The 26,420-nt window shown below is 45.5% G+C and overlaps 1 protein-coding gene across 1 annotated transcript in view; it reads right to left on the bottom strand.

The window, feature by feature from the left end:
• Window positions 1–2,441: 2,441 nt before the first annotated feature.
• Window positions 2,442–26,420, bottom strand: part of RAB31 (RAB31, member RAS oncogene family) — an 80,691-nt gene continuing 56,712 nt past the window's right edge. The window contains exons 6-7 of the mRNA XM_065932585.1: window positions 13,031–13,140; window positions 2,442–6,025 (exon numbers count right to left, since the gene is read on the bottom strand). Of these exons, the coding sequence (XP_065788657.1) occupies window positions 5,928–6,025; window positions 13,031–13,140 (208 nt within the window). The 3' untranslated portion in view covers window positions 2,442–5,927. The remainder of the gene's footprint in view (window positions 6,026–13,030; window positions 13,141–26,420) is intronic.

Here is a 26,420-nt window from a genome sequence, read left to right as displayed (position 1 = left end):
TTAAACTGTGGTGCTGCAGAAGACTCTCGAGAGCCCCTGGGACAGCAAGGAGATCAAAACAGTCAATCTAAAAGGAAAACAACCCTGAATAGCCATTGGAAGGACAGACGCTGAAGCTGAAACTCCAATACTTTGGCCACCTGATGCAAAGAGCCAACTCATTGGAAAAGACCCTGATGCTGGGAAAGATTGAAGGCAGAAGGAGAAGAGGGCAACAAAGGATAAGATGGTTGGATGGCATCACTCATTCAATGGACATAACTTTGAGTAAACTCCAGGAGACAGTGAAGGACAGGGAAGCCTGGTGTGCTGCAGTTGGAGTCAAAGAGTCTGACACAACTGAATGACTAAACAACAACAACAAGGTCTCCTCTCAACTACATCACCCTCTTCTGAGAAGTCCTACCTGATGGTCAGATGTCCGGTTTGGATGTTGGGAAGGGAGATTACGACACGGAGCAGTTCCCTAACTGAGAAGAGGCAGTAGTGAGGACATGGCCCCCCATCCATTCGACAGAGAAGCCTGGCCTCCCCTCTCCAGGCAGAAGCTTCAGCAAGGACCCAGGTCGGATGTGGTCAGAGGAAAACTGGAAGCGAAGGAGCATCTGCCTCCCGCACCAACTAGAAGGCTAGGAAATGCCACAACCATGTGGGCTCCATGTGCCTATGTCAGCAGGGGCGATGGGCAGTTTGCTGGGCCAGGGAGGTTCTCACATTCCAAGTGGGGCTGTGATGTTCTAAGACTTGAGCTTCTCTTCTAAACAGGAGAAGCTCAAGAAGAACAAAGAAGCCACAGTGCAGGGGGATTTGCTGCGAGAGGCAAGGACCAGAGGCACAGGCTTGACGAGTGGGCCCCAACCCCAGCCAGCCTCCTCCATCCTTAACCGTTCCCAGTTCCAGGACCAGGCCAGACCAACTGCCTCACCTGGGAACCAGCAGGAGGCAGGGGGCTCAGGAACAGCAAGTCCATACAGCCCTGTGTACCCACAACCAGCCAGAGTTCGCACAGCCCTGGATACCCACATATTATGGAAAAAGGGCAGGAATCGGAAGACAGAGCTGTCACCAGAGTAAAACCGTGTTCCTTAGGCTAAAATCCCTCAGGAGCATGGTATCTACAATTGATCAATATATTAATATGTAATTAATCATTAATAATACCACACTGTATGTTTGAACATGCTAAGAGAGGAGATCTTAAAAGTTCTCATCACAAGAAAAAGAAATTTGTAACTATGTGTGGTGACAGATGTTAATTAGACTTACATGGTGATCATTTCACAAGATACACAAATATAGAATCATTATGTTGTACATTTGAAACTAATATGTATTAATTATATCTCCATTTTAAAAGTTTTTTAAAAATCTTAATTGAAAAAGAAAAACATGTAACAGAAGCTAACATTTGGCTCCTCCTCTCTTCCTAGTCTGGGCTTCCTTGGTGGCTCAGTGGTAAAGAATCCGCCTGCCAATGCAGGAGATGCGGACTTGATCCCTGGTCCAGGAAGATCCCCAGGAGAGGAAATGATAGCCCACTCCAGTATTCTTGCCCTAGGAAGTCCCAAGGACAGAGGAGCCTGGTGGGCTACATCCAAGGAGTCACGAAAGAGTCAGACGCAATTTAGTGACTAAACAACAATTCTTCCTAGTCTATGGTTTTATGTGACTTACTAACTTCCTGGGCTTCGGTTTCCTCATTTGTAGAATGGATGCAATCGTGGTATCTCGTGATAAAGGGATTGTGAAAACAGAAGGTCGTGTGATATAAAACACCTGCTGCAGCAGCTGAGGCAAAGCAGGTCACTATACTCAAGTGTCTTGTTTATGAGCATCGGCTCTGTGCCAGGACTCAAAGACGTGTTCTCTGTCGAGTGAAACCTGTGCAGCCCACTCAGGAGACCCCTCGGGTGTCGAAGTCTGTGTACACATGGCCCCGCTGGTTGCCCAGAGCCCCCATGGACAGTTCCTCACGAATATGGTGGATATCATACCTTGTGTGACACCTTGGGGGCAGGGGTTTTGGAAACTCAGAATCTTGCTTGGGTTTTCTGACAGCAATCTGGTGCATCTATCATAGAGCATACAGCAGAGCCAAGGATCAACCGATGAGCAAACAGCAGGATTCTGCAACAGGACATGCAGACATTGCCCTTCTCCTTGGTCGGATGAATAACTACAAAGAACATCACATCTGTTCAGCTCTGGTTTTACAGCCAGAGGAGTCTGTACCAAACTTCAGGGAAAAAGTCCCTTCTGAGGCTTTTGAGATTCCAGAATTGTGGGTAAGGGTACACTTAAATTACACTCTGCATCTTATCTATGAGGAAACTGAAGCTTAGAGACATAGGTCTTCCAAACCCTCCACCCATTGCCAGCAACTGACTTAAAAAATTACAATTATTCAACCCAACATTATAGTAAGAAAAAGACAAACTTCATAAAACTTAAAATATTTATTAGTATGAATCAGTGTGCGTTAAACCAAAAATAACAGATACAATTGGATGTGGAAGGCAGTGCTTTACGACAGAATGCAAGGTGGACAGATAGGTCCTAAGGTCTGCAGCAGTGTCTTCTATACGTGAGAACTGGGTCCAGCCCAGACATAGGCCCCTTATGAAAACACGAGAGAGGGGGCAGTGTACACAATCAAGTGCTAACACTGGATCTCTGGGTCTGGTTTTAGTAACGAAGGTTAAACCAGAACCTAACGGGGCTGAATGTGGCTCAGAGCCCTTTCTTTCACTCATTATTCAAGTTGTGATGAGCGTCGCAGAGTAGAGAGAAGCAGGGCCCAGAGGGGAGCCTATTGGGCCAACACAGGTCACGTTCCTCAACCTCAGGGGACCCATTTCGGTCACCTGAGCCCCCCTGGGTCCTCCACGGGGTCCAGCCCTTTGCTTGGCTAAAGACTGGCTTCAGCTCTCCAGACTTCTCTGGTCTGCCAAAGTCCCCTGACACACCGCTCCCCACTATAAAGATGGCAGCTCAATTACGAGCATGCAGCGTTGGCACAATTCCACTGCCACCTGGGAGAATTCCCATGGGGAGACAATCCCCCTGAGAGCCCATGCCCGATTTACACGATTGAGTCACGAGCCACACTCAGCCAGGGAAATGGATCACATGTCACTGAAACAAATCTGAAGTTGTATTTATACACGTGTGCATATGTACCACATGGGAGAGAAAGGAAAACGGAAGAGCACATCTGGGGAAACTGGGGGAAGGACGCTGCTGGACAACTGGGAAGAACACTAATGTCCAGGCCTTTACATCACATCGCACAGTTGTGGTTCAGAGATTAGCACAGTCAGAAAGTAATCTCAAGGCAAAATAGAGGAAGATAAGCAAGGCTCTTGTGGGCAAGGCTCGAGCCTCCGTCTTCAGAAAAGACCCCGCGTTCCTGTGAATGTCTATGTGCCCGAGGGCTGTCTTCTCTTTCCACAACTGCTCCAAGGAGTGACTATAGGCACGTGGCCGGCCGATGCCCTGAAAAGTTAAGGCTGCAGAGAAAGGCAAACAAGTGACTCCCACCCACATGGGCTTCTGAAACTAAGCCATAGGCTCACGGGTGGGTAGCCTGCTATGCATGGTTAAGGCCAGCTCTTTTATGCAAGATGGGAGTGCTGAACATCCAGCCTGAAGCTGCAAACTCCTCCAGGCCATGTACCTCCTTAGCTAGGCAACCTTGTCTAGATACAAGCTCTGGTCCTTGGGGACTGCCAGATGATGAAAGATTCCAAAATAAGCCTGCATGCCACCTGGAATGAGGTCACTTGAATGTGCAACCCATATTTTTTTAAACTTTGTTAAGAGGCAAGACAATGGCTCAGCCTGCAAGCAGAATCATGGAGCCCATAATGTTGACAAGGTGCACAAAATCCTTAAAACCCTGCAAAGGCCCTACCAAAGTGTCCAAGTTCCAATTTGACAACAGCTTTAGGGGAACCTGTCTGGAGTTTAAGCTCTTGAACCAAAAGTAAGTGTTTTCAGCTTCCATGCCCTAAGATTGTCAAATGATTCTCGCAAGCTGAGTGAAGTGGTAAGAGCATCAAATTGACAACATATTCTCAAGTTGAAAAAAACCTAAGTCTGAGATTTCAAACTGTTTTCTCCATTGCAGCCCATGTGAAGAAGTGAACGGGGCCCTGATCTCACAAGGACCCTCACTTTTTTTGATGGTAGACTCAGTATCCCCAACGATCAAGGGCTGGTGGGACCAGCATGGCAGGGCTCAAGAATGGCTCACACCAAGTTACAGAAAGTTCAAGGTTTTTCATTGGCTCATGATCTCGTTCTTGATTTTTACATTGCAGGTCTTCAATGAATATTTGTTGAGCCTTGAAGGTATCAGCTGGCCCTGTTACCGCACTACCTGGTCAGCCACATCTTACCCCACAAAAGGCACCAATCTGAATCTCCTCCAAGGTTCACTTCCTATCCTGAGCCTTCCTAGGAAAACAACCACTTGTCCATCCCAGGTTTTTATCAAAATTAGAAAGAAAACAGGATGTGAACTTTCAATAGGGACAATTTTCTTCCCTTCCACTGGATTCAGAATTAAAGATATTCACTGGGATTCCCAGGTGGCTCAGTGGTAAAGGATCCGCCTGACAATGCAGGAGACATAAGAGATGCTGGTTTAATCCCTGGGTCGGGAAGATCCTCTGGAGGAGGAAATGGCAACCCACTCCAGTATTCTTGCCTGAAGAATCCCAAGGATGGAAGAGCCTGGCGGGTTACAGTCCATGGGGTCGCAAAGAGTCAGTTATGAGCACAAAACAATTCATTAAGTTGACAGGGAGTCTGAAAAGGGAAGATTCATCAGAGCCCGTTTGCAGCTAACAGGCATTCCAGGGGTAGACCTCTGTTCAACCTTAATACCCACCCCACCAAAGCTTGGCCTCTTTTAAAGACCCTCTGATTTCGTAGTTTTGGGCGGGGCAGGGAGGAGGGGCAGGCATGGGGCCGGGTGAGGGGGCGGTGTCTAGAATCTTACTGTGCCGGTACTTCCTCTGGCTGGCGTTCCTGTAATCAGTTATTCATTGATATTGTTTAATATAAGAAGTTTGCCCTACAATTTAGATTCAAACATCCTCCAGGTAATTTGTTCCAGGGATATGGCACTATGTCACACTCTCCTAGTAAAATAACACTCTGTGCGAAACTTCCCTAAGAGAGTGGGGATTTATTACCCTGCAGGTCATGCAAACCAGGTGGTCTCTGGAATAACATTTATATCCTGCATTTGTCACTGCTTACACGGTAATGACTCTAAATGATTTCCAACACCAGGCCTCCAGCTCCCAGCACAACATGAAATACTGTAGTCGGGTTCGGTTAGTCGGTTTATATGACCAAGGCTTAGAAAAATGTTCATGGAGTAAAGGTCAGAGATGTAGACAACAGTTCCTAATACATCTTTCTCCACTTTCATAATAAGCTCGAGTTCTACCATAGATGGTCCAGTTACACCTCACTGAAAGGAAAATTAAGGGGACCTTTCAGAAAAGGTTGGTGGAATAACTAAGGCAATAGCACTGAAGAAGTTCCTGACATTTGATTAGAAACACAGGAAATCAGAATGGAACACCACTTTAGAATCTCACACACATAAGCCAGTAAAACTTTTGTACAAATTTAAGAATATTTTAAGGCTTTAAAAAAAAACCTCAACTCTACTTAATACCTAAAATTCGTTCCCTCTGAGTGAATTTCACACACCAAAGGCCCTTCTGCGGTGGGGTGGTGGGTGTTCCCGGAGTTTCCCAGAATCCTTTTCCAGGGACACTTGCTGCTCTGTTCTCTGCGGGGCTCTCCTCCCTCTGAGCCAGGGGCCAGACCATCGAGGTGGGAGGCCCCGAGGCAGCGCCCAGGGAGGGAGCTCCGGCCTCTTCAAGTACAGGGGACCCAGCCCCGGTTCAGCAGCACCGCCGGCCGGCCTGCGAGGTTGGCTTCCCCAGTTTGATGGATCCACTGTTTCCATTTTCATGGGGGTCCAGGGGTGGAATCTGGCGACCTGTAAGGAAGGGAGGCCAAGGGTGAGTTGTTTCCAGCTGACCCCCTGTGCAGATGGGGGCCTGCTCCCGCACCCCCAGGTCACGTGCACAACCTGCGGGCTGCAACCAGGTGGAGGGGCTACCTCTCCCAGTGTCCCCCACCATGCCACCCCCCGGCCTGGGCTGTGTGATGTCAAGCATAGACAGTAAAGGAAAGGTAAAACCAGCTTTCTGCATCGGCCTTCTCCACACAGGCATCAGCACACTGCTCGCTCCCAGCCTTCCCCCATCCGCCCACTGGAACGACCGCCTCTCAGTTTCAACAGCAACAGTGAGGCCTCAGCTTCTTAAAATAGACCTGGCTGGGGAACTGCGATGGTCCGAGCAACGCTGCGTATTAACACTGGGTTTCCATCCCTCATCCTGCCAACGCACTCAGAGCGTTAACGGGAAAGCCTCTAGAGACATGTTTCACAGGAAACAGTATCTTAATACCATAAACAAGCAGAGCAAAATGTTAGTCACTCAGTCGTGTCTGACTGCTTGTGACCCCAGGGACTGTAGCCCACCAGGCTCCTCTGTCCATGGGACTGATTCTCCAGGCAAGAATACTGGAGTGGGTTGCCGTTCCCTTCTCCAGGCAATCTTCCTGACCTAGGGATCGAAACTGAGTCTCCTGCATTGGCAGGCGGATTCTTTACTGCTGAGCCATCGGGGAAGTACTGCAATACACTTACGATTTCTTAAGTCATAAAAGTGTGGTGCTGGAGAAGACTCTTAAAAGTCCCTTGGACAGCAAGGAGACCAAACCAGTCAACCCTAAAGGAAATCAACCCTGAACATTCATTGGAAGGACTGATGCTGAAGCTTCAATACTTTGGTCACTTGAGCTGACTCACTGAAAAAGACCCTGATGCTGGAAAAAGACTGAAGGCAGGAGGAGAAGGGGGTGACAGTGGATGAGATGGTTGGATGGCATTACCAGTTCAATGGACATGAGTCTGAGGAAACTCCAGAAGATAATGAAGGAAGGGAAGCCTGGTGTGCTGCAGTCTAAGGGGTTGCAAAGAGTCAGACTTGACTTAAGCGACTGAACAACAACAATAAGGCAAGTCCCTTAAAAAGAGCAGGAAGCCACCAGCACTGTGGAAACACACCGAAAACTCAGATCCTGTGGTCTGAGTTACCTGAAACTTACTGAAAGCTTAAACATACTTACACAAAAGAAGAGTTCCAGAAAATGCCATAGCATTCGGTACCAAGGCGATCACCTTGGAACCCTGTTGAATCAGTATTAATTACATGGGCACAGAATAGGGCAAACACACACACACACATCTGAAAAGGCTCTGGGCATCTGAGCATGTCTGTGCTGTTACAAAATGTCCTCTGAGAGCACAGTCTCCACACAGGTCCTCTGGAGGATAAATCCCACAGCAGGGTGTTTATTTTAATAAGGTTTGGATTGTGCAAGATCCTGCTCAGGAAAAGCTAAAAGACTTTTTTTTTTTTTTTTTTTTTTTGAGTTCTGTCTTCCTGAAAGTTGACAGCCCAGAGAAAAAGCAGGTTTTGTAAATGATTCCTCAAGAACAAAGTTATGGGAGAAAACCGATTCCAAGCCTGTAAACTGTGGTGGCTCTGGACTGGGGCTGTGACGCTTTTACACACAACAAAAATAAAACAGCACACTCAGCGGCAGCTGTCCTGGGGACCAGCCGCTTCCTGCTCCGGCCTGGTGTCTTCTTCCTGCCAAGCTGCTGTCTGGGTGCTTCCCTTGCTCACTCCGGCCCCAGGATCTACCAGGCTCCACTTTGGTTGGATGGTTGGTAGAGGGGCTGGTACCTGCCTGTCACTTCCATTTCTCAATTCTTATTTTCTGAATTATCCAGAGAAGTAGACTGACTATGCTTACCTGCTTCCCTAGTGACTCAGATGGTAAACAATCTGCCTGCAAGAAAGAATCAGCAGATCCCTGGGTCAGGAAGATCCCGTAGAGGAAATGGCAACCCACTCCAGTACATTCTTGCTTGGAGAATCCCATGGACAGAGGAGCCTGGTGGGCTACAGTCCATGGGATCACAAAGAGTCGGACACGATTGAGTGACTAACACACTAACAAACTGACTTTGTTTACTAGGACTCAGCAGCATTTGCTCTTAAGCACGATCTCCCAGTCTCTCTATTTGGCGCGGGGGGTCCTCTCTGACCCACTGCAGAGCTCACGATCAGGTGGCCCTGCGCCAGGAATACAGAATGGGGCTGGCGCCACACTTGTGACACCTGAGGTCATCCTCTGAACTGTCCTTTTGCTGCCATCAAGAAGACAACATTGGGACTGCGAGATAACCTGGAACATTAGCATCTAGACCTAGGAAGGCGCTAACACTCTGTGCAGGATGAGCATGGCGTAGGATTCAGGAAGTGGATTCAGCCAGGATGCTGGCAGGAAATCCTGGTCAGGGATAATGAGAGTGCCATGGAGAGAAGTAGAAAATAGGGATTGGAAGGAGGACTGCAGGAAGATACCTGGCAGACGTGACAACTGATCGGAGGCATGAGAGTGAGAGAGGGAGGAAGAAAACTGAAGTTCAAGTCCAGGAGCCGTGGAAATGGTGGTGCCCCAGCAAAGAAGAAAGTAAGGGGCGAGATCACCACTGACCTTGAATCCAAAACACCAAACCCCTCAATGTGGAGGGGCTTACGTTCCTTTAAAATCATTAGGTTTCCTTGCTATTCAAAGACACCATTTCCCTTCTTAAAAAAAATGAGAAGACTATATTTGGGGGGAGGGGCAGTTTTAGATTTACAGAAAAAATCAAGCATGAAGTTCAGAGAGTCTTCATACACTCCTCCCCCTCATCCCCAATGTCCTCTATTTTAACACCTGTCATGTGTGGGGACCATTTATTACAACTGATGAGCCACTGCTGATCATTAAGTGAAGAAATAAGAAAACAGCTCAAGGGACTTCCCTTGTGGTCCAGTGGTTAAGAATCCGCCAGCAAACACAGTGGACACAGGTTCGATCCCTGGTCCAGGAAGAGCCCATATGCTGCAGAGCAATTAATCCCACAAGTCAAGACTACTGAAGCCCACATGCGGTAGCTGCGAGAGCCAGCACTCCACAACAAGAGAAACCACTGCAGTGAGAAGCCAGAGCCCTGAAACGAAAAGGAGCCCCCGAATGCTGGAGCTAGAGAAAAGCCCACATTCAGCAACAAAGACCCAGCACAGTCAAGAGAGATCAATACTTTAAAAAAACAGCAAATCCATACAAAATGGGAAAAAGTTGAACAGACACTTCACCAGAGGAGACACAAGGATTGATGAACAGGCCCTCAACACTGTCGGTCATCAGAAGATGGATGTCAAAACCACAAGGAGAGAGCATCACATTCCCATCCGAATGGTTGAAATTTAACAACTGGTCGTCCCACCTGCTGGCAAGGAACTGGAGCTACTGGAGCTCTGCGGAATTAGAGGTGGGGATGAAAAATGCTAAAACCACTTTGAGACACAGGCTGGGGGACCCTTAGAATATGGACTATTGCCTATGAGAGGAGCCAACCACGCTCCTTCTAGGTGTTTATCCACACAGAAACTTGTGCGTGAAATCTCGTCACAGCCTTGCCTGTAATCACTAAAACCTGAAAACCACCCAAATGTGTAGGTGAATGGATTAACAAATTTTTACTCATGCTATGGCATGCCATGGGAGACTCTTAAGTGTCCCTTGGACAGCAAGGAGATCAAACCAGTCAATCCTAAAGGAAATCAACTCTGAATGTTCATTGGAAGGACTGATGCTGAAGCTGAAGCTCCAATACTTTGGCCACCTGATGTGAAGAGTTGACTCACTGGAAAGACCCTGATGCTGGGAAAGACTGAGAGCAGGAAAAGGGGGCAACAGAGAATGAGGTAGTTGGATGGCATCACCAACTCAATGGACAGGAGTCTGAGCAAACTCCTGGAGATAGTGGAGGGCAGGGGAGCCTGGTGTGCTGCAATTCATGGGGTCACAAGGAGTCAGACACAATTTAGCAACTGAATAACAAACTTGGATCAGGACAAATGACCTAACTGCTCAAATAAAGAAACTGCATGGAGGGAACCTACTGTGAAGGAGAGGCTTAAAAGGCACACCAGCTAATTTTATCACTGTACATGGAGCTTATTTGCATCCTGACCCAAACATACTGTTAAATGCAAACAAATCATTTCTGATAATTATAAGCTACTAAAAATTTGAACATCACAAGTTCAATGTCATTAATATGATAATAGCATTATGACAATGAATGCCACCATGTAATTGCTTTGTTAAAAAAAAGTTACATACTGAAAATATTTACAGATGAAATGATGTCCTGGATTCCCTTCAAAATAATACAGGTGTGGGGGGAGGGGCAGGCTGGGGGAAGTGTGGGGTAGGAATGAAGGCAGCTTGGTTATGAGTATGGTCTGCCCCATACATCTGCAGGTTCTGTATCCTCGGATCCAATTTACCTCAGACTGAAAATAGTCAAGAAAAAAATTCTGGAAAGTTCCAAAAAGCAAAATTTGAGTTTGCCACACTGGCAACTATTTGAATAGCATTTACACTGTATTTACAACTGCATAGCATTGTTATGGTCTTAGGCATTATTTGCAATCTAGAGACGATTTAAAGTATATGGGAGGATGTGCGTAGTTATACAAAAATACAATGCCCTTTTATACAAGGGACTGAGCATCTTCGGATTTGGTGTCAGTGGTCCTGGAAACAATCCTCCAAGGGCACCAAGTGATGACCGTACCTGATGTTCATTACATTCTTCAGTTTACTGGTGTATATGTTTACATTTTTCCATAACAAAGTCTTTTTTTTAAGGCCCCTGCAACCTCAACACCGAGAAACAACCACTGTTAACATTTTAATAAGTGTGTTCCCTTTGACTCTGCCCAAAAGCATATATTTACAATTACATAGTCTATGTACTTAAGTCTCTCAGTCGTGTCTGACTCTTTTCGACCCCATGGACTGCAGCCCTCCAGCGTCCTCTGTCTATGAGGATTCTCCAGGCAAGAACACTATAGTGGGTTGCCATGCCCTCCTCCAGCGCATATTCCCAACTCAGGGGTCGAACCCAAGTCTCCCTCAATGCAGCCAGATTATTTACCATCTGAGCCACCAGGGAATGTAGTCTATGGTTCACATTTTATAAAATCAGGATATTATACGAAGTGCCCTGTAATTTCTGTTTCACACACAACAATTTATCTTTTTATGTCAGAAAGGACAGATTTACATCCTTGTTTTTAATCACTAGTTTATACTGGTGTTCCAGCATTATTAAAAAATCATTTCCCAAGTTTCGGGCAGTTAAGTCATTTCCTGTTTTTCACCATCATGAATAACGTTACCAGAAGCTGCCATCTGCAATAAGAAGTGGACAGACTGGTGGCTCAGAGCATGGGTTCTGGAGTCCTGCTCTAGGGACTGACCCCCTGTGATGGGAGAAAGTTGCAAACCTCTCCACACCTCAATGTCCTCATGTAAAGAAGGGATGATAACAGAGACAGTTTCATAAGATAAACGGGGCATTAATGAGCTAGTAAACATTGAAGCAGTTATTTATTTCAGACATAATTACCCAGTATAAGAAAAATGCCTGAAAAATCCCATGGACAGAGGAGCCTGGCGGGCTACAGTTCAAAGGGTCACAAACAGTCAGACACGACTGACTGACTAAACACTACATAAGCAAAACATTTGTTTTTCCGAAATGAAGTAGACCACCAGGCTCTCAGGAATTCCGTATGCAAAGTCCCATCACTTTAAGCCACAAAGACCTCATATAAAAAAAGAAGAAAAAAAAAAGAAAGGGACTTTCCTAGCAGCCCAGTGGTTAAGACCCTGTGCTTCCACTGCGGGGGGTTGGGGGGGTTACAGTTTCAGTTCCTAGTTGAGAAGCTAAAATCCCACATGCCACATGGAATGGAAAAGAAAAAAAACCTCATATGCATGAAGAGATTTATACTGGCTGAGCCGTGCAAGGGAATATCTTTCGAATTAAGAGACTAATGCTTGGATTTAGGTTTGTTTTCTTCTGTGAAGTCATTACGTCCTTTTTTATTGAAAGCATGACTTTGCATAAACCTTGGGAGGTTTCCTAGCTCTTGGAGAAATCCCAAGGTGAATTTCAGGTACACAGAGCTGCACTGATGCTGGGAGAGAGCTCTGGAAAATACGGGGAGCTGCACAGGGGCAGGGTGACAGATAAACACACCTGTATGTAACGCAGATAAGCAACAAAGACCTACTGTATAGCCCAGGAACTCTACTCAATATGGTGTCATAGCCTATAAGGGAAAAGAATCTGAAAAAGAATACATATAGATACATAATACATAGATAGACACACACACACACACACACACACACGTGTATAACTGAATGACTGCTATACACCTGAAACTAACATGACATTGTAAATCAACTATACTCTAATTAAAAAAAAAAAAACAGATCAGAAATGAGGAAAACCTTTCCACATCTACTCTTTACCCACAGGTCATGTAGGAGGGAGACACTGTTTCTTGTTGATGATCACCAGACACAAAAAATGACTACAAGCTATTCTTGTCTCCTTTGCCCAGAGTCATTCAGCTTCATGGGTGACTTTGGTTTTCCATATCTTGCTCACTCTCTTTTCTTTTTCCTCCCCTCAACACAGGAACATAAAATGCTACAGAATACGTAATTCTGTAAGTAAAATAAACTTTATTTTGCAACAGAGTTACTTCATTCTGAGTCGTGAAACACAGACTGGACAGGTGAAAGCATAGACTCTTGGAGAAAGAGATCAGAGAGGGGTCGGGTGGGTCTGCAGGAACCCGGGCAAGGCTGCAGGGTTTAGCATCTGTGGCATCAGATAAATTGACTCAGAGGAAACGCTCTGCTCCAGAGCTCTGTGACTTTTATCCTCTGAGCCCCAGAAGCATAAAGATGCAAACTATGCTGAAAACACAAACCAGGTACTTACTGATTCCTTGAAAGAGCTCTTCGATATTAATCGCGTTCTTTGCACTTGTCTCAACCACGACAGCACCGATGGACTCTGCATACTCCCTGGCATCCTTCAAGGGCACCTCCCTAGAAAAGAGGACAGACCAGCAGAGGTGAGTGCCCATCTGTACAGAATAAATAACCTGGCAGAGCAAACAAACAACTCACATGCAAACAGCTCCCTCGTGGGCCTGCAGAATAAAACTCAGTCGCCCAGTAAGTATTAGAAACATGGGTGAAGCTTTTTCAAGCTTGAAACCCAGTCTCTGGCATCCATTGAGACAGGACATGCATGTATAAGCTACTGTCCCTGGTCCTACCAAAGGAGAGAATTCCATAACAGTAGGAAAGGCATTACAAGTAAGGCCAGCTTTCAGAGTTAGGATTGGTTCCAAATTTTTTTCCTATAATAATGACTCAATGTTTTTTAAAAACTGCACATGTGCACACACTTGCATATGTGCTTTTCTAACACTTTCTGTATATTGCCTTTTACAAATCAGAGAAAATACATGACGTGATCTGGAAGACTGGCAGTGAACACATTTACAGTTCCAACGGCGTATTTGAACTTTCTCCTTTAAAAGGCTGTTACTGCAAAGGTTTAGGACATGAACTCAATCCAGATGAATAATCTAAAAAGACATTTATTGATGTACTTTCTCAGGTGAAGATATTGGAACAGATTGAAAGATTAAAAAAGACACAGTTCCTATTCTCCAGAAGTTTATTCACTGATTCAACCAATATTTAGGGAGAACGGTTGGATGCCAGCCCTTTCTTGTAGGCAGCCCCTTGCCTTATGGAACCTACACCTGAGAGCAAAGAAACACAGCTACGGACACACTAAGCCACACGATTACAATGTCTGCAACACGGAGATAACAAAGGAAGTGCTCAGGAGCAGAGGGGGGGAGAGCCGAGTGTCTGATCCACAGAACCTGGGCAGGTGCCACAGAGGAGGCCACTGAAGTGTGGCCACCAGGGGCAGCGAGAACACGGACCAGAGCTTGAGAATGGTCCCCCAGGTGGGGTGCGCCCTCACCCCCACGTGGTGCGGGACCCACTGCTACGTGGACACCTGAGCCATGTCAGCTGGACTCTACACTTGCCTCATCATTCTTACCAAGGACACGCCGGGCAAAACGACCCTTTTGAATCTACTCTCTTCCTCGTTTCTAACAGACAAAACCCCAGGCCTCTCAGTTATTTAAAAAAACCCAAACTCTTCCGTCTTTTGGTGGTGATGAATTTTACAGATGAAATATCCCAGAAGAGGGCTTTTTTAGGTTCAGTTTGGCAAGTCACTCTACTTTTTTTTCTTTTTCTTCCTGGCCGTCTTTATCAAACCAAAGCTCAAAGGATGGGGCTCCTCCCTGCCCTAAGGTGGAGCAGAGGAGACTGTGTGTGCCCACAGATGTGGGGGGGCCCCCCTCTGGCCACAAGGGAGCTGCGGAGAACCCTCCCCTCAAGGGAGGGAAGGTCAGTTCAGGCTTCAGTGTGTCCTTCTCGGGGGACCAAGAGGAATAGAATACTGTCTACCAGGATTACGGTGAGAACAAAGTCACTCATGACAAAATCCAAACCACCCACCCTGAGGGTAACAGGAAGACTTCGAGAAGGGCAGATGCTCTCACAGCTGACAACGCTGGGCCCTGGAAGGTGGAGAGAGGACAAGCGTGTCCTCCAATATCCCCCAGGTTTAGAAACAGGTCTCGTTAAACAGATGACCTGCCAAGGTGACGTGGTGACTCGGGGCGGAGGCAGGGCCAGCCCAGCAGGTTCTGCTCACGCTGCTCCCATCCAACCACCCAATAGGAACCCACATTCCTGAGGCTGTTCCTTCAGTCTTTACAAAAAAATGTCCCCAGAGTGTGGCACGGTGCAGGCAGGGCTGGGGGCAGGGGCCAAGTGTAGACTGTCCTGAAGAACAGGTTCCCGCTCTAGGAGCCTGGGGGGCCAGGGGCGTCCCTCTCCCTCATCAGTGAACTGAGATTAGCATCAGAAATGAGCTGGACTGCAGGACACCCAATGGGTGTCGGAGAACTGTTGTTGGAACAAACAGTACAGCTACAATCTGAAAGCAGACCCTGGGAAGGTGAGCGTGTGCTGCCTCGGGCCTCCAGCAGACGTGTGACCAACGGGTGGCCTTGGGAAGCCCTTCAGCTGAGTCAGGAGAGGTCACGCACAGCCCAGGGAGGGGGCTGGAGGGCACCTCGGAGACAGGCCTTCTGTGATCACCCTCACAAAAGACCACGGCATCCGTAACTTTCCCTCAGTTCTTTCAACAAACATTTACCAAGTGTCTGCCGTAGGCTGGGTGCTTTGTTATGCTTTCAATAGGTAAATTGAAACAAGTCCACCCAAGCCAAGGCATAAGGACACAGCAGGTCGATTTTGATGAGAAAGAGTACTTTTAGACTTTCAAGATGAAGTTACATCTGGGAAGGCAGGACTTCCAGAAATTCTGTGCCTCAGCTAGGTTCCTGTGGGTGCCTCTGATTGGTCCTCCAGCTCTTGCAGTCATCACCCCCAGGCCCATCGAGGGGGTCAACACACAAATCCACCAAATGTTTCTGTGAACAGAATTCATCCATGTCTTCTAACCTGTAAAACCCACTGCCTTGGCTTCCTGCCTTAGACCTCCCTGTTCATGCCCAGGCGACAGCCATTCTGGGTGCTTCCAGAGCTCACGTCTGTCTCTGGGCCTCTGCTCTCCTCCACCCTTCCGCATCTCCCTGACGACCGTTCACACGAGGCCTCCTAGACAGTGCAGCGCAGCATCCCCTCCTTGAGAGCCCAGAGCCCTGGTGAGACTTGTCACCTGGACGTACTGTGGATTTTTTGGATCAGGACCACAGTTTGTTTTGGGGAGGCTTCCCTTGTGGCTCAGATGATAAGAAATCACCCTGCAATGCAGGAGACCCAGGTTCAATCTAGGGTCAGGAAGATCCCCTGGAGAAGGGAATGGCAACACACTCCAGTATTCTTGCCTGGAGAATCCCATGGCCACAGGAGCCTGGAGGGCTACAGTCCATGGCATCACAAAGAATCAGACATGACTAAGTGCCTGAGGACACACACAGGAATCCTAACAGAGCCGGGCGCCTACGAGGCAATCAGTCAGCACCTGCTGAATGTCAGGGTGACCGTCACCGCAAGTGGCCTTCAGCAGAGAGAAGAACTCAGGTAAAGGAGGTCCAAGCAGCCTTCAGGGGAAGTATGGGGAGTGTGGACAGGGAAGAAGCGAAGATTCACCCAGCCAGGAGGGAGACTTAGGGCTGAAAAACACACGACAGGGGGCATCTCCCCCAGACCCAAGCTCCAACAGTCCTCAGAGGTCACACTGCAGGGAGGTCCACGCACCAGCCATCCAGGCAGAGGCCACCAGTTCTGGGAGGCTCCCCACGGGGGAGGAGGGCGGGAACCCACATTCCTGTGGCTCCAGACTTATCCACAGGCCGGGCTGCCCAACGAGGGTCCTTGTTTTGTTGTTGGCGGGTGTAACCCGGCAACGCAGCAGCTGACTCATTCCAGTCTTGGGCTATTTAATTCCCCGCGAGCCTCCTCGATGGATGGCGGGGGAGGGAGGGCAGGGACCCCAAGAAGGCACTCCGGGGGCCCTGCCCGTGAGGAGGGGAGTCCAGTCAGCAGGCCGGGGCAGACCAGCACCCAGCCCTCGGGTGCCATTCCTGACAGCAGGGAGCGGTGACCTCCGTGGGCCTCCCATGCCGAAGTGCAAGGCTCTGGCCTTGAACTCTTGCTCACAATGTGTCACGGGACAGCACTCACGCCAGAAAGGCAGCCCAGCCTGCTGCTTACAGGAGTGAGATTTTCTCCTTCAGTGACCAGCCTCTTCACGTCTCCCTTGCTCAGGTCTCAGCCCCCCTTTGCTGCCAGATGGCATGAACACTTTTCCATTTTAAATATAAGTTGATATCATAAAGTGCTCAAAACAGTGCCTGGCACATAAATAAGATAGACTAAAGTTTCCAGAATAAATCTTTACAAAGATGGTACCACTTTCTTAGCAAAGGTCCCAAAGACTGAGGAAATGAATCAAGTGGAGGAAACAGGCAAACAGAAGGCTCAAAGTACGTCCGAGCCCGAGGAGGTTTATCTGACTCATGACCCTTGTTTAATCGCCCTGAAAGGCTCCCAGGCAACGTGTCACTACTCCACAGAAGGACAGGGAACACAGGCTACAGCATTAAATACATTTCTTGGTGTTATTCAGTCACTCAGTCGTGTCTTAACTCTTTTCAAACCCGCGGACTGCAGCATGCCAGGCCTCGCTGTCCATCATTAACTCCTGGAGCCTGCTCAAACTCATGTCCATTGAATCGGTGAAGCCATCCAACTATCTCACCCTCTGTTGACCCTTCTCCTGCTGCCCTCAATCTTTCCCAGCATCAGGGTCTTTTCCAAGGTCCAGGTCCTTCGAATCAGGTGCCCAAAATATTGGATATACTAACTTTCATAAATCACTCCAAGAGTAAAATTACATTATAAAGTTCTTTCTCCATGAGAAAAATTTGACATTAATTCAGAGTAACTTTTATTCAGAGATGGAACATAACTTTTTATAAGCCACAGATACTTCTTGTTCTATGAAATTCTTGTGCTTGTTCTCTGCACATTTTGGTTTGGATTGTTTGGATTTTTCTTATTTATTTGTAAGTGCTCTTTCCATATTAAGGAACCTAGCCTTTTGTAATATATTTTCTGCATTCCTTTCAGCTTACCATTTGTATTTAGATGTTGTCTGTGGCATTTTTGCCATACAGGAGTTTTTATATAATCAGACTTACTGATCATTTTCTTGTATGTCTTCTGAGTTTTGTATCATTATTAAATAGTTCATTCCAAGGCTATTTTTAAAAATTCAACTGCTTTCTCTAACTTTTATGGTTTTTTACTTTGCACCTAAATCCTTGATCCATTTTGAATTTATTTTCTCTCATTTTTTCCTAATTATCCCCAAACCATGTACTGAACTAGCCCCTTTTTTGCACTTAAGTATCACCTTTATTGTATACTAAATATCCCTACATATTTCACCCTATGTCTTAGATTCTGTAGTCTGCTCATTGATTTTCTGTCCATTTCTGTGACATGCTATATTGTTTTATTACTGAATCATTAAAATATATTTTAATATATGCTGAGATTAGTCCTTCCAATACTAACTATTTTTGCTTATTTATCTTTCTAGGTGAATTTTAGGATAATTTTGTAAAATCCTTTCTAAAATGTTACTTCAAATTATTTGAGTTAATTTACCTGGAATCTCAGTGAATTCATGATTTAATTTAGAACAAACTGACATTTCTATAATACTACTCAGTTTTACTATCCAAGGAAAAAGCACCTTTTTTATCCTACCTAGAACTGTAACATTTATCTATATAGGTCTAGCTCAATTCTTGCTAAGTTCATTCCTAGGAATTAACAATATTTCAAATTTTTAAAATGACACACACAGCAAAAAAGTCTATTACTCAGATATACATTGCTATTTAAAGAGGGTTTTCACTTCAACTTGATTTCCTAATTGATTATATTTATTATATATAGGTAAAGGATAGTTCTTCAGTTGATAATCTTAGTTTTCCTAATCCTGCTTGCAATGAAAGAAATGTACATGAAAATGAGGATCACATTATTCACACATCAGACTGGTCAAGATGAAATGACTACTATCTGTAGTGTTAGCATGTGAGAGAGAGGAAGGCTCAAAGTCCGCAGGCAGGGTCACCATGTGATTCCAAAGAGTTCGTGGGTAACTGCAGAACAACACAACCACATCTTCTAAGATGTTCCCAGGTGTCTTAGAGAAAGTGCACAAAAGTCTCCATTCTCCCAGAAGAGTAAACACATATGTTAAAAAACAAAACACTTTGATGCTAAAAACAAAGAAGTGAAATGACAAAACATCCAAGGTTCCTGCTCTTCTCCTGTCTCATGACAATAGTCACAAAGCTTCTCTAGATGTCTTCAGAGGATGCCACCGGGCACTTTGAAGGGCATCAGTGTCAGGTATGTTCTACAGACCTCCGATTCCATGATAATTCGGGGCTTATTAGAAATGAAGACCCCTGTGTCCAGACCTACTGAACCAGAATGTTTAGTGGGCTCATCTCAGAAATGGGCATTGTAGCAACTTCTGAATATCTTCTTACACTATTGATAGCTTGAGAACAACTCTCATAGAAGGTAGAAGGTAAGATACTGAGTTTGATATTTTTGCAGTCTATGCAATTCATAATCTGACCCTATGAAGTCCAGAGTTTGGATATCTATATTAAGATGATGACTATATACACAGGACATAATAAAGTATACATTTATCAGACACCATTTTATAAGTGATGAAAGAATAATGGACTCCTGAGCTATTCCCAAAGAGCTAGTGGTTCTGGTATGTTCTAGTGTGGACATTATATTTCTAAAATACCATACCAGCATTGAGCAAGCATTTGATATTCTGCCAACCACTTGGGATAAGACAGCTACCATTTCACTGAAAAATGTCTGCCCTGTAAGTTTACTCTCTCCTCCAATCATAGCCCCCTTCCAAGGTCAAGTTTATACCACCGACTCAGCTGGCCATGAGGACACAACACGGCACCATGAGTGGGAGAGGCTGTTGACTGTCTGCTGGCATTACTTTTTGTCAAAACCTCTCATGTGTTTAAGGCATTCTAGCCAAAAGCAATGGAAATCGCAACATCCCATCAAGACCCAGCAGAGGCAGGTTGCAGGCTGTTTGCAAAGGCTGTCTGTCACCTGAAGTGGTCTCCGTCTCCCCAGCTCCCTCGAGCAGCCACTGAAATGAATAATCAAGGCTTACTGTGCTCCCGCCAGCTCGTACTTTATCTAAATATCCAAGATATTTGTGTAACACCCAGAGAGGCAACCATTTAAGCAATAAGTGAAGCCACAAAATCTTTGCTCAACATGCCAGTACTTTTAGATTCTCAGATTGGCTTATTTGTAAGGTGGAACTAAAACTTAAATGAACTTTAAAAAAAAAGAATTACTATCTTTGCAATAAATATCTGATTGGACAATAACTCTTTATAATGATTCTAAGCACTTAACAGTTAAAGCACTTGGCATGTGTACCCTGGGAAGGATTTCTGCTCCCAGGGGGCCAAGCCTGCTCGTTAATATGTGTCTGTAAATGCTATCCACTGGGTCACATTCCTGGTGTCAAGTTCAAACAAGCCAGTGTCGGGTTCCTGCCACAGATTTAAACGAACTGTTTTCTCATGAAAATGTCACAATTTGAATTGAATGAAGACTGAGCAGAAAACACAGGGTCTCAAGGGGGGGCCTGGCCATTTCCTCCACCTCCTCACACGCCTTCTCCAGACAGAAACAGGCTAGTCCCAAGAGGCCAGAGAAACCACCGGAAAAAGTCGTTAGCTTGAAATTCTCTATCAAATCGGTTACCGTTTATTTTCTCTCGGTAATTCAGAAATCACTGTCTCTCCTGGATACTATTCTTACTTCTTAAGAGATGAATAAAGCATGAACATCAGCTCTGGGACAGATGCTACTGTTGTTCAGTCGCGAAGTCATGTCCAGCCCTTCGTGACCCCATGGACTGCAGCACGCCAGGCTTCCCTGTCCTTCACTATCTCCCAGAGTTTGCTCAAACTCATGTCCATTAAGTCAATGATGCCATCCAACCGTCTCATCCTCTGTCTCCCCCTTCTCCTCCTGCCCTCAATCTTCCAGCATCAGGGTCTTTTTCAATGAGTTCACTCTTCCCATCAGGTGGCCAGAATACTGGAGCTTCAGCTTCAGCATCAGTCCTTCTATGAATATTGAGGGTGAATTTCCTTTAGGATGAACTGGTTTGATCTCCTTGCTATCCAAGGGACTCTGAAGTCTTCTCCAGCATCACAGTTCAAATGCATCAATTCTTCGGTGCTCAGCCTTCTTCATGGAACAACTCTCACATCCATACACGTCTGCTGAAAAAACCACAGCTTTGACTAGACGGACCTTAGTCGGCAAAGTGATGTCTGGGACGGATACCTGGGTTTGAAGCTGGACCCCACACCTTCTCAGCCACAGGACCCGGGTAAGCTCCTCAATCTGTGTCTCTGTTTCCTTGTTGGTAAGTTGGGAGAATGATGGTAACTCTCACAGGCAGGGCTGTGAAGATTAAGATAAACTACTCATAACAGTCTCTGGCACAGAGTAAGCATTCAGTTCAGGTTAACTGTGATGACTCAGTCCACGATCTAAGTGAACAGTACTTAAGTAAATATTGTGCCATTTGAAAGTAACCACTGACATGGCTATAAATCTTCACAGAAGTTACATTTTGAACTCTGAAAGGTCTGGGTAATATGTAAAGTGAAAGACGAAAGACTAGTATATTCTAAGAAAATCTCCAGGAACAAAAGCTTGTCCCTCTGCTTAAATGTGTGTTAGTTGCTGACTTTTAAAAAATCTCTCCCCCAACCCCTTAAGAAGGTTAGAAAGAGTCCTGTGGTTTTGGATTAGAGTCAGAGGCATCAGTATAAACTTACGTTTATCTTAATACAGATACAAATGAATGATTATAGAAACAATTATAGATACACGTGAGTGTATACTCCAGTTAGCATCCATACACATATTTCTTAGGTCTGTTTACCTAGACTTAACGACATTCCAGTAGCAATGAGCACACGCATCCCAGATCTTGGTTTCTAAATACCCTTTTCCAGTAGAAGTGACAAGAGCTGCTTAGAGAAATGGCTGAGTCTAGAGCTGTAGCCTAAAACACACAAGATGAGTCTGGAACATCTCCTTGTGCCAAAAAGTAAGGAAACGCTCAAGAACCAAAATGATAGGAGTTTGTTAAAGGAACACAGGAGCAACCGAAAGTGCTCCCAGTGGCCAAAGTTGGAGCAATTTGAGCAACAAATTAAGTAACACAATATTGCACTATAACTTAAACTTGTAAATATCTGTGAGTTCACACTGATACAGATAAATAACTAAATATAAAAATCAGGGAGGGGAGATGAATTTCACCTGCAGAAGAATTACAAATAATTTACATCGGGACTCCTCCCTCAAGGAGGTGGGGCACAGTCCCCAACCTCAAGTGTGGGCTGTGCCCAGGGACCACCTTCCAAAGAGCAGGGGAGGGTAACTTTACAGTCACCACCTCAGCCAGGAGGTCAAGGTCCACCTCACCAGGGATGTTATCATGTTGATAACACGAACCCTTGCTTAACTTGTAATAAAGTCACGAAAAGAGCACTTCCCTTCTGTGGTCTTCTTCCCCTAAACATACGCCCGCCCCTAGTCCAATCACGAGAAACACAGCAGACAGACCCCAAAGAAGAGACAGTCTCCAAACTACCTGACCAGTACTAAAAACTGTCAAGGTCATCAAAAACAAAGGAAGTCTGAGAACCTGTCCCAGCCCAAAGATCCTAAAGAGACCTGGCAACCGAAGGTGATGGGATCCCAGAATAAAAAAGGGATATGAGGGGAAAGTAGTGAAATCTCAGTAATGTATGGACTGTAGATAATAATAAAGTATCAATACAATCAATAAAGTTAATAAGAGTATCAATAACGAAATATCAATAACTAAGGAATACAGGTGTGAAAAGAAGAGAAGTGAAAAGCAAAGGAGAAAAGGAAAGATATACCCATTTGAATGAAGAGTTCCAAAGAACAGCAAGGAGAGATAAGAAAGCCTTCCTCAGTCATCAGTGCAAAGAAATAGAGGAAAACAATAAAATGGGAAAGACTAGAGATCTCGTCAAGAAAATTAGAGATACCAAGGGAACATTTCATGCAAAGATGGGCTCAATAAAGGACAGAAATGGTATGGATCTAAGAGAAGAAGAAGATATCAAGAAGAGGTGGCAAGAGTACAAGGAAGAACTGTACAAAAAAGATCTTCACAACACAGATAATCACAATGGTGTGATCACTCACCTAGAACCAGACATCCTGGAATATGAAGTCAAGTGGGCCTTAGGAAGCATCACTATGAACAAAGCTAGTGGAGGTGATGGAATTCCAGCTGAGGTATTTCAAATCCTAAAAGATGATGCTGTGCAAGTGCTGCACTCAATATGCCAGAAAATTTGGAAAACTCAGTAGTGACCAGAAACAGGACTGGAAAAGGTCAGTTTTCATTCCAATCTCAAAGAAAGGCAATCCCAAAGAATGCTCAAACTACTGCACAATTGCACTCATCTCACACACTAGTTAAAGTAATGCTCAAAATTTCCCAAGCCATGCTTCAGCAATATGTGAACCATGAACTTCCAGATGTTCAAGCTGGATTTAGAAAAGGCAGAGGAACCAGAGATCAAATTGCTAATATCTGCTGGATCATCGAAAAAGCAAGAGAGTTCCAGAAAAATATCTATTTCTGCTTTATTGACTATGCCAAAGCCTTCAACTGTGTGGATCACAACAAATTGTGGAAAATTCTTCAAGAGATGGGAATACCAGACCACCTGACCTGCCTCTTGAGAAACCTGTATGCAGGTCAGGAAGCAACAGTTAGAACTGGACATGGAACAACAGACTGGTTCCAAATTAGGAAAGGAGTACATCAAGGCTGTATATTGTCACTCTGCTTATTTAACTGACATGCAGAGTACATCATGAGAAATGATGGGCTGGAAGAAGCACAAACTGGAAGCAAGATTGCTGGGAGAAATATCAGTAACCTCAGATATGCAGATGACACCACCCTTATGGCAGAAAGTGAAGTACTAAAGAGCCTCTTGATGAAAGTGAAAGGGGAAAGTGAAAAAGTTGGCTTAAAGCTCAACATTCAGAAAACAAAGATCACGGCATCCAGTCCCATCACTTCATGGCAAATAGAGAAACAGTGGAAACAGTAAGAAAATAAACAGACTTTATTTTTCTGGGCTCCAAAATCGCTGCAGATGGTGACTGCAGCCATGAAATTAAAAGACGCTTGCTCCTTGAAAGGAAAGTTACGACCAACCTAGACAGCATATTAAAAAGTAGAGACATTACTTTGCCAACAAAGGTTCATCTAGTCAAGCCTATGGTTTTTCTGGTAGTCATGTATGGATGTGAGAGTTGGACTATAAAGAAAGTTGAGTGCTGAAGAATTGATGCTTTTGAACTGTGGTATTGGAGAAGACTCTTGAGAGTCCCCCAGAGTGCAAGGAGATCCAACCAGTCTATCCTAAAGGAGATCAGTCCTGAGTGTTGATTGGAAGGACTAATGCTGAAGCTTAAACTCCAATACTTTGGCCATCTGATGAGAAGAGCTGACTCATGTGAAAAGACCCTGATGCTAGGAAAGAATGAGGGTAGGAGGAGAAGGGGATGACAGAGGATGAGATGGTTGGATGGCATCACCAACTCAATGAACATGAGTTTGGGGAGACTCCGGGAGTTGGTGATGGACAGGGAGGCCTGGCGTGCTGTGGTCCATGGGGTCACAGAGTCAGACATGACTGAGTGACTGAACTGAACTGATAGGTTGCTCAGTTGTGACAAATGTAGCACAGTAATCATTGTAAGATGTTAAAAGTAGGGGAATGGGGCTTCCCTGGTGGCACAGAAGATAAGAATCCACCTGCCAATGCAGGGGACACTGGTTTGAGCCCTGGTCTGAGAAGATCCCACACGCTGTGCGGCAACTAAGCCTGTGTGCCACAACTACTGAGCCTGCGATCTGCACCCAGAGAAGCCACTGCATTGAGAAGCCCTTGCACCGCACCCAGAGAGTAACCCCTGCTCTCTACAGCTAGAGAAAGTCCTCATGCAGCAAGGAAGATCCAGTGCAGTCATAAATAAACAAATATTTTTTACATAGGGAAAACTAGATGTGGAGTATATGAGAACTGTATACTAACTTTGCAACATTTCTGTAATAATAAGACTATTCTAAAATAGTTTATTTAGGCTTCCCTGGTGACTGGGCTTCTCTGGTGACTCAGATGGTAAAGAACCTGCCTGCAATGGGCAGACCAGGGTTTGATCCTTAGATCAGGAAGATCCCCTGAAGAAGTTAATGGCAACCCACTCCAGTATTCTTGCCTGAAGAAGTCCATGGACAGGGGAGCCTGTGGGATACAGTCCAGGAGGTGGCAAAGAGTCAGACACCACTGAACACACACGCTACTAAGTTTAAGATTAGCTATAAAAATAAGCACTCCCCAATATACACATGTAGATTTGGACCCCAACTCTCTCCTAATCTCCAGCAGACCACACAAATCTACAGTCACACCACACACTCTCATGAAACCTCCTTTGGCCAACAAGTATCGGTTACAGAGATTCCAGATCATATCAGAAGTCCAAGACCATTTATCAAGACTCACGATAAGGCTGTGATAATTAAATCAGAGGAGTATAGGTGTGACGATGACTAAGCAGGCTGGTAAAACAGAACCGAGAGCCCTAGAAACACACCTGTGCACCAGGGCACACGACCTAGGACTGAGATGGAGAGACTGCAGAGGGGAGAGAACGAACTTTACAACCAGCAGTCCTGAGACACCTGGATGTCTACATAGGAGAACCTAAGCAGCATGTACAAAATCAAGGCCAAGTGACTTAAGGACAGACGGGAAAACAAAACTGCAAAGCTTTTCAAAGATAATCAACACAGGGACTATCTTCTTGATCTTAGGGGTGTGGAAAGATTTCTTAAATGACTCATCCTCCCTCCACCCTCCATGCCAAAAAAAGTATAAAGGAAAAAAAATTGATTAATTCTCTTAGGTAGGAATTACAGACTTCCGATGATGTAAAAACATAAAGACAGTGAAAATACAAGACATAAACTTGAAGAAGATATTTCAGCATATACTATCAAAGATAGATAACAGATAGATAGACAAATGTTGTTAACACTCGTGTCCAAGTCTTTGCGACCCCATGGACTGTAGACCCCCCGGCTCCTCTGTCCATGAGATTCTCCAGACAAGAAAACTGAAGTGGGTTGCCATTCCCTTCTCCAGGGGATCTTCCCAACCCAGGAATGGAACATCTGTCTTCTGATTGGTCGGTGGATTCTTTACCCCTGAGCCACCACATGCTATGAATAAGTAAGATTAAGGCAAACATCCCAACAGAAAAGAATGGCAAAGACTTGAACAGGCTCTTCACACAAGGAGAAATCTCAATGGCCAATAAACAAAAACGTGCCACCTGGCTGGTAACTGGGGAAAAGCAAACTGAAATTCTTGTCAGCTCTCTCTCCTCGCCCTGGCGTCTTGCAGCACTAAGGGCAGAAAGCACCAGGTGTCTCCTGCACAGCCTGTGTCCCCTTTGGAGAACCCTGGTTCACCTCGGTAAAACTGAGCTCATGACTCAGCAATTAGGCCCTCACACACTCGAGC

The sequence above is a fragment of the Muntiacus reevesi genome, chromosome 4, assembly GCF_963930625.1.
Source record: "Muntiacus reevesi chromosome 4, mMunRee1.1, whole genome shotgun sequence".
NCBI classification, from domain to species: Eukaryota; Metazoa; Chordata; class Mammalia; order Artiodactyla; family Cervidae; genus Muntiacus; species Muntiacus reevesi.
Note: the sequence above shows the minus strand (reverse complement) of the source record. Positions and strands in the feature narration are given on the sequence as shown.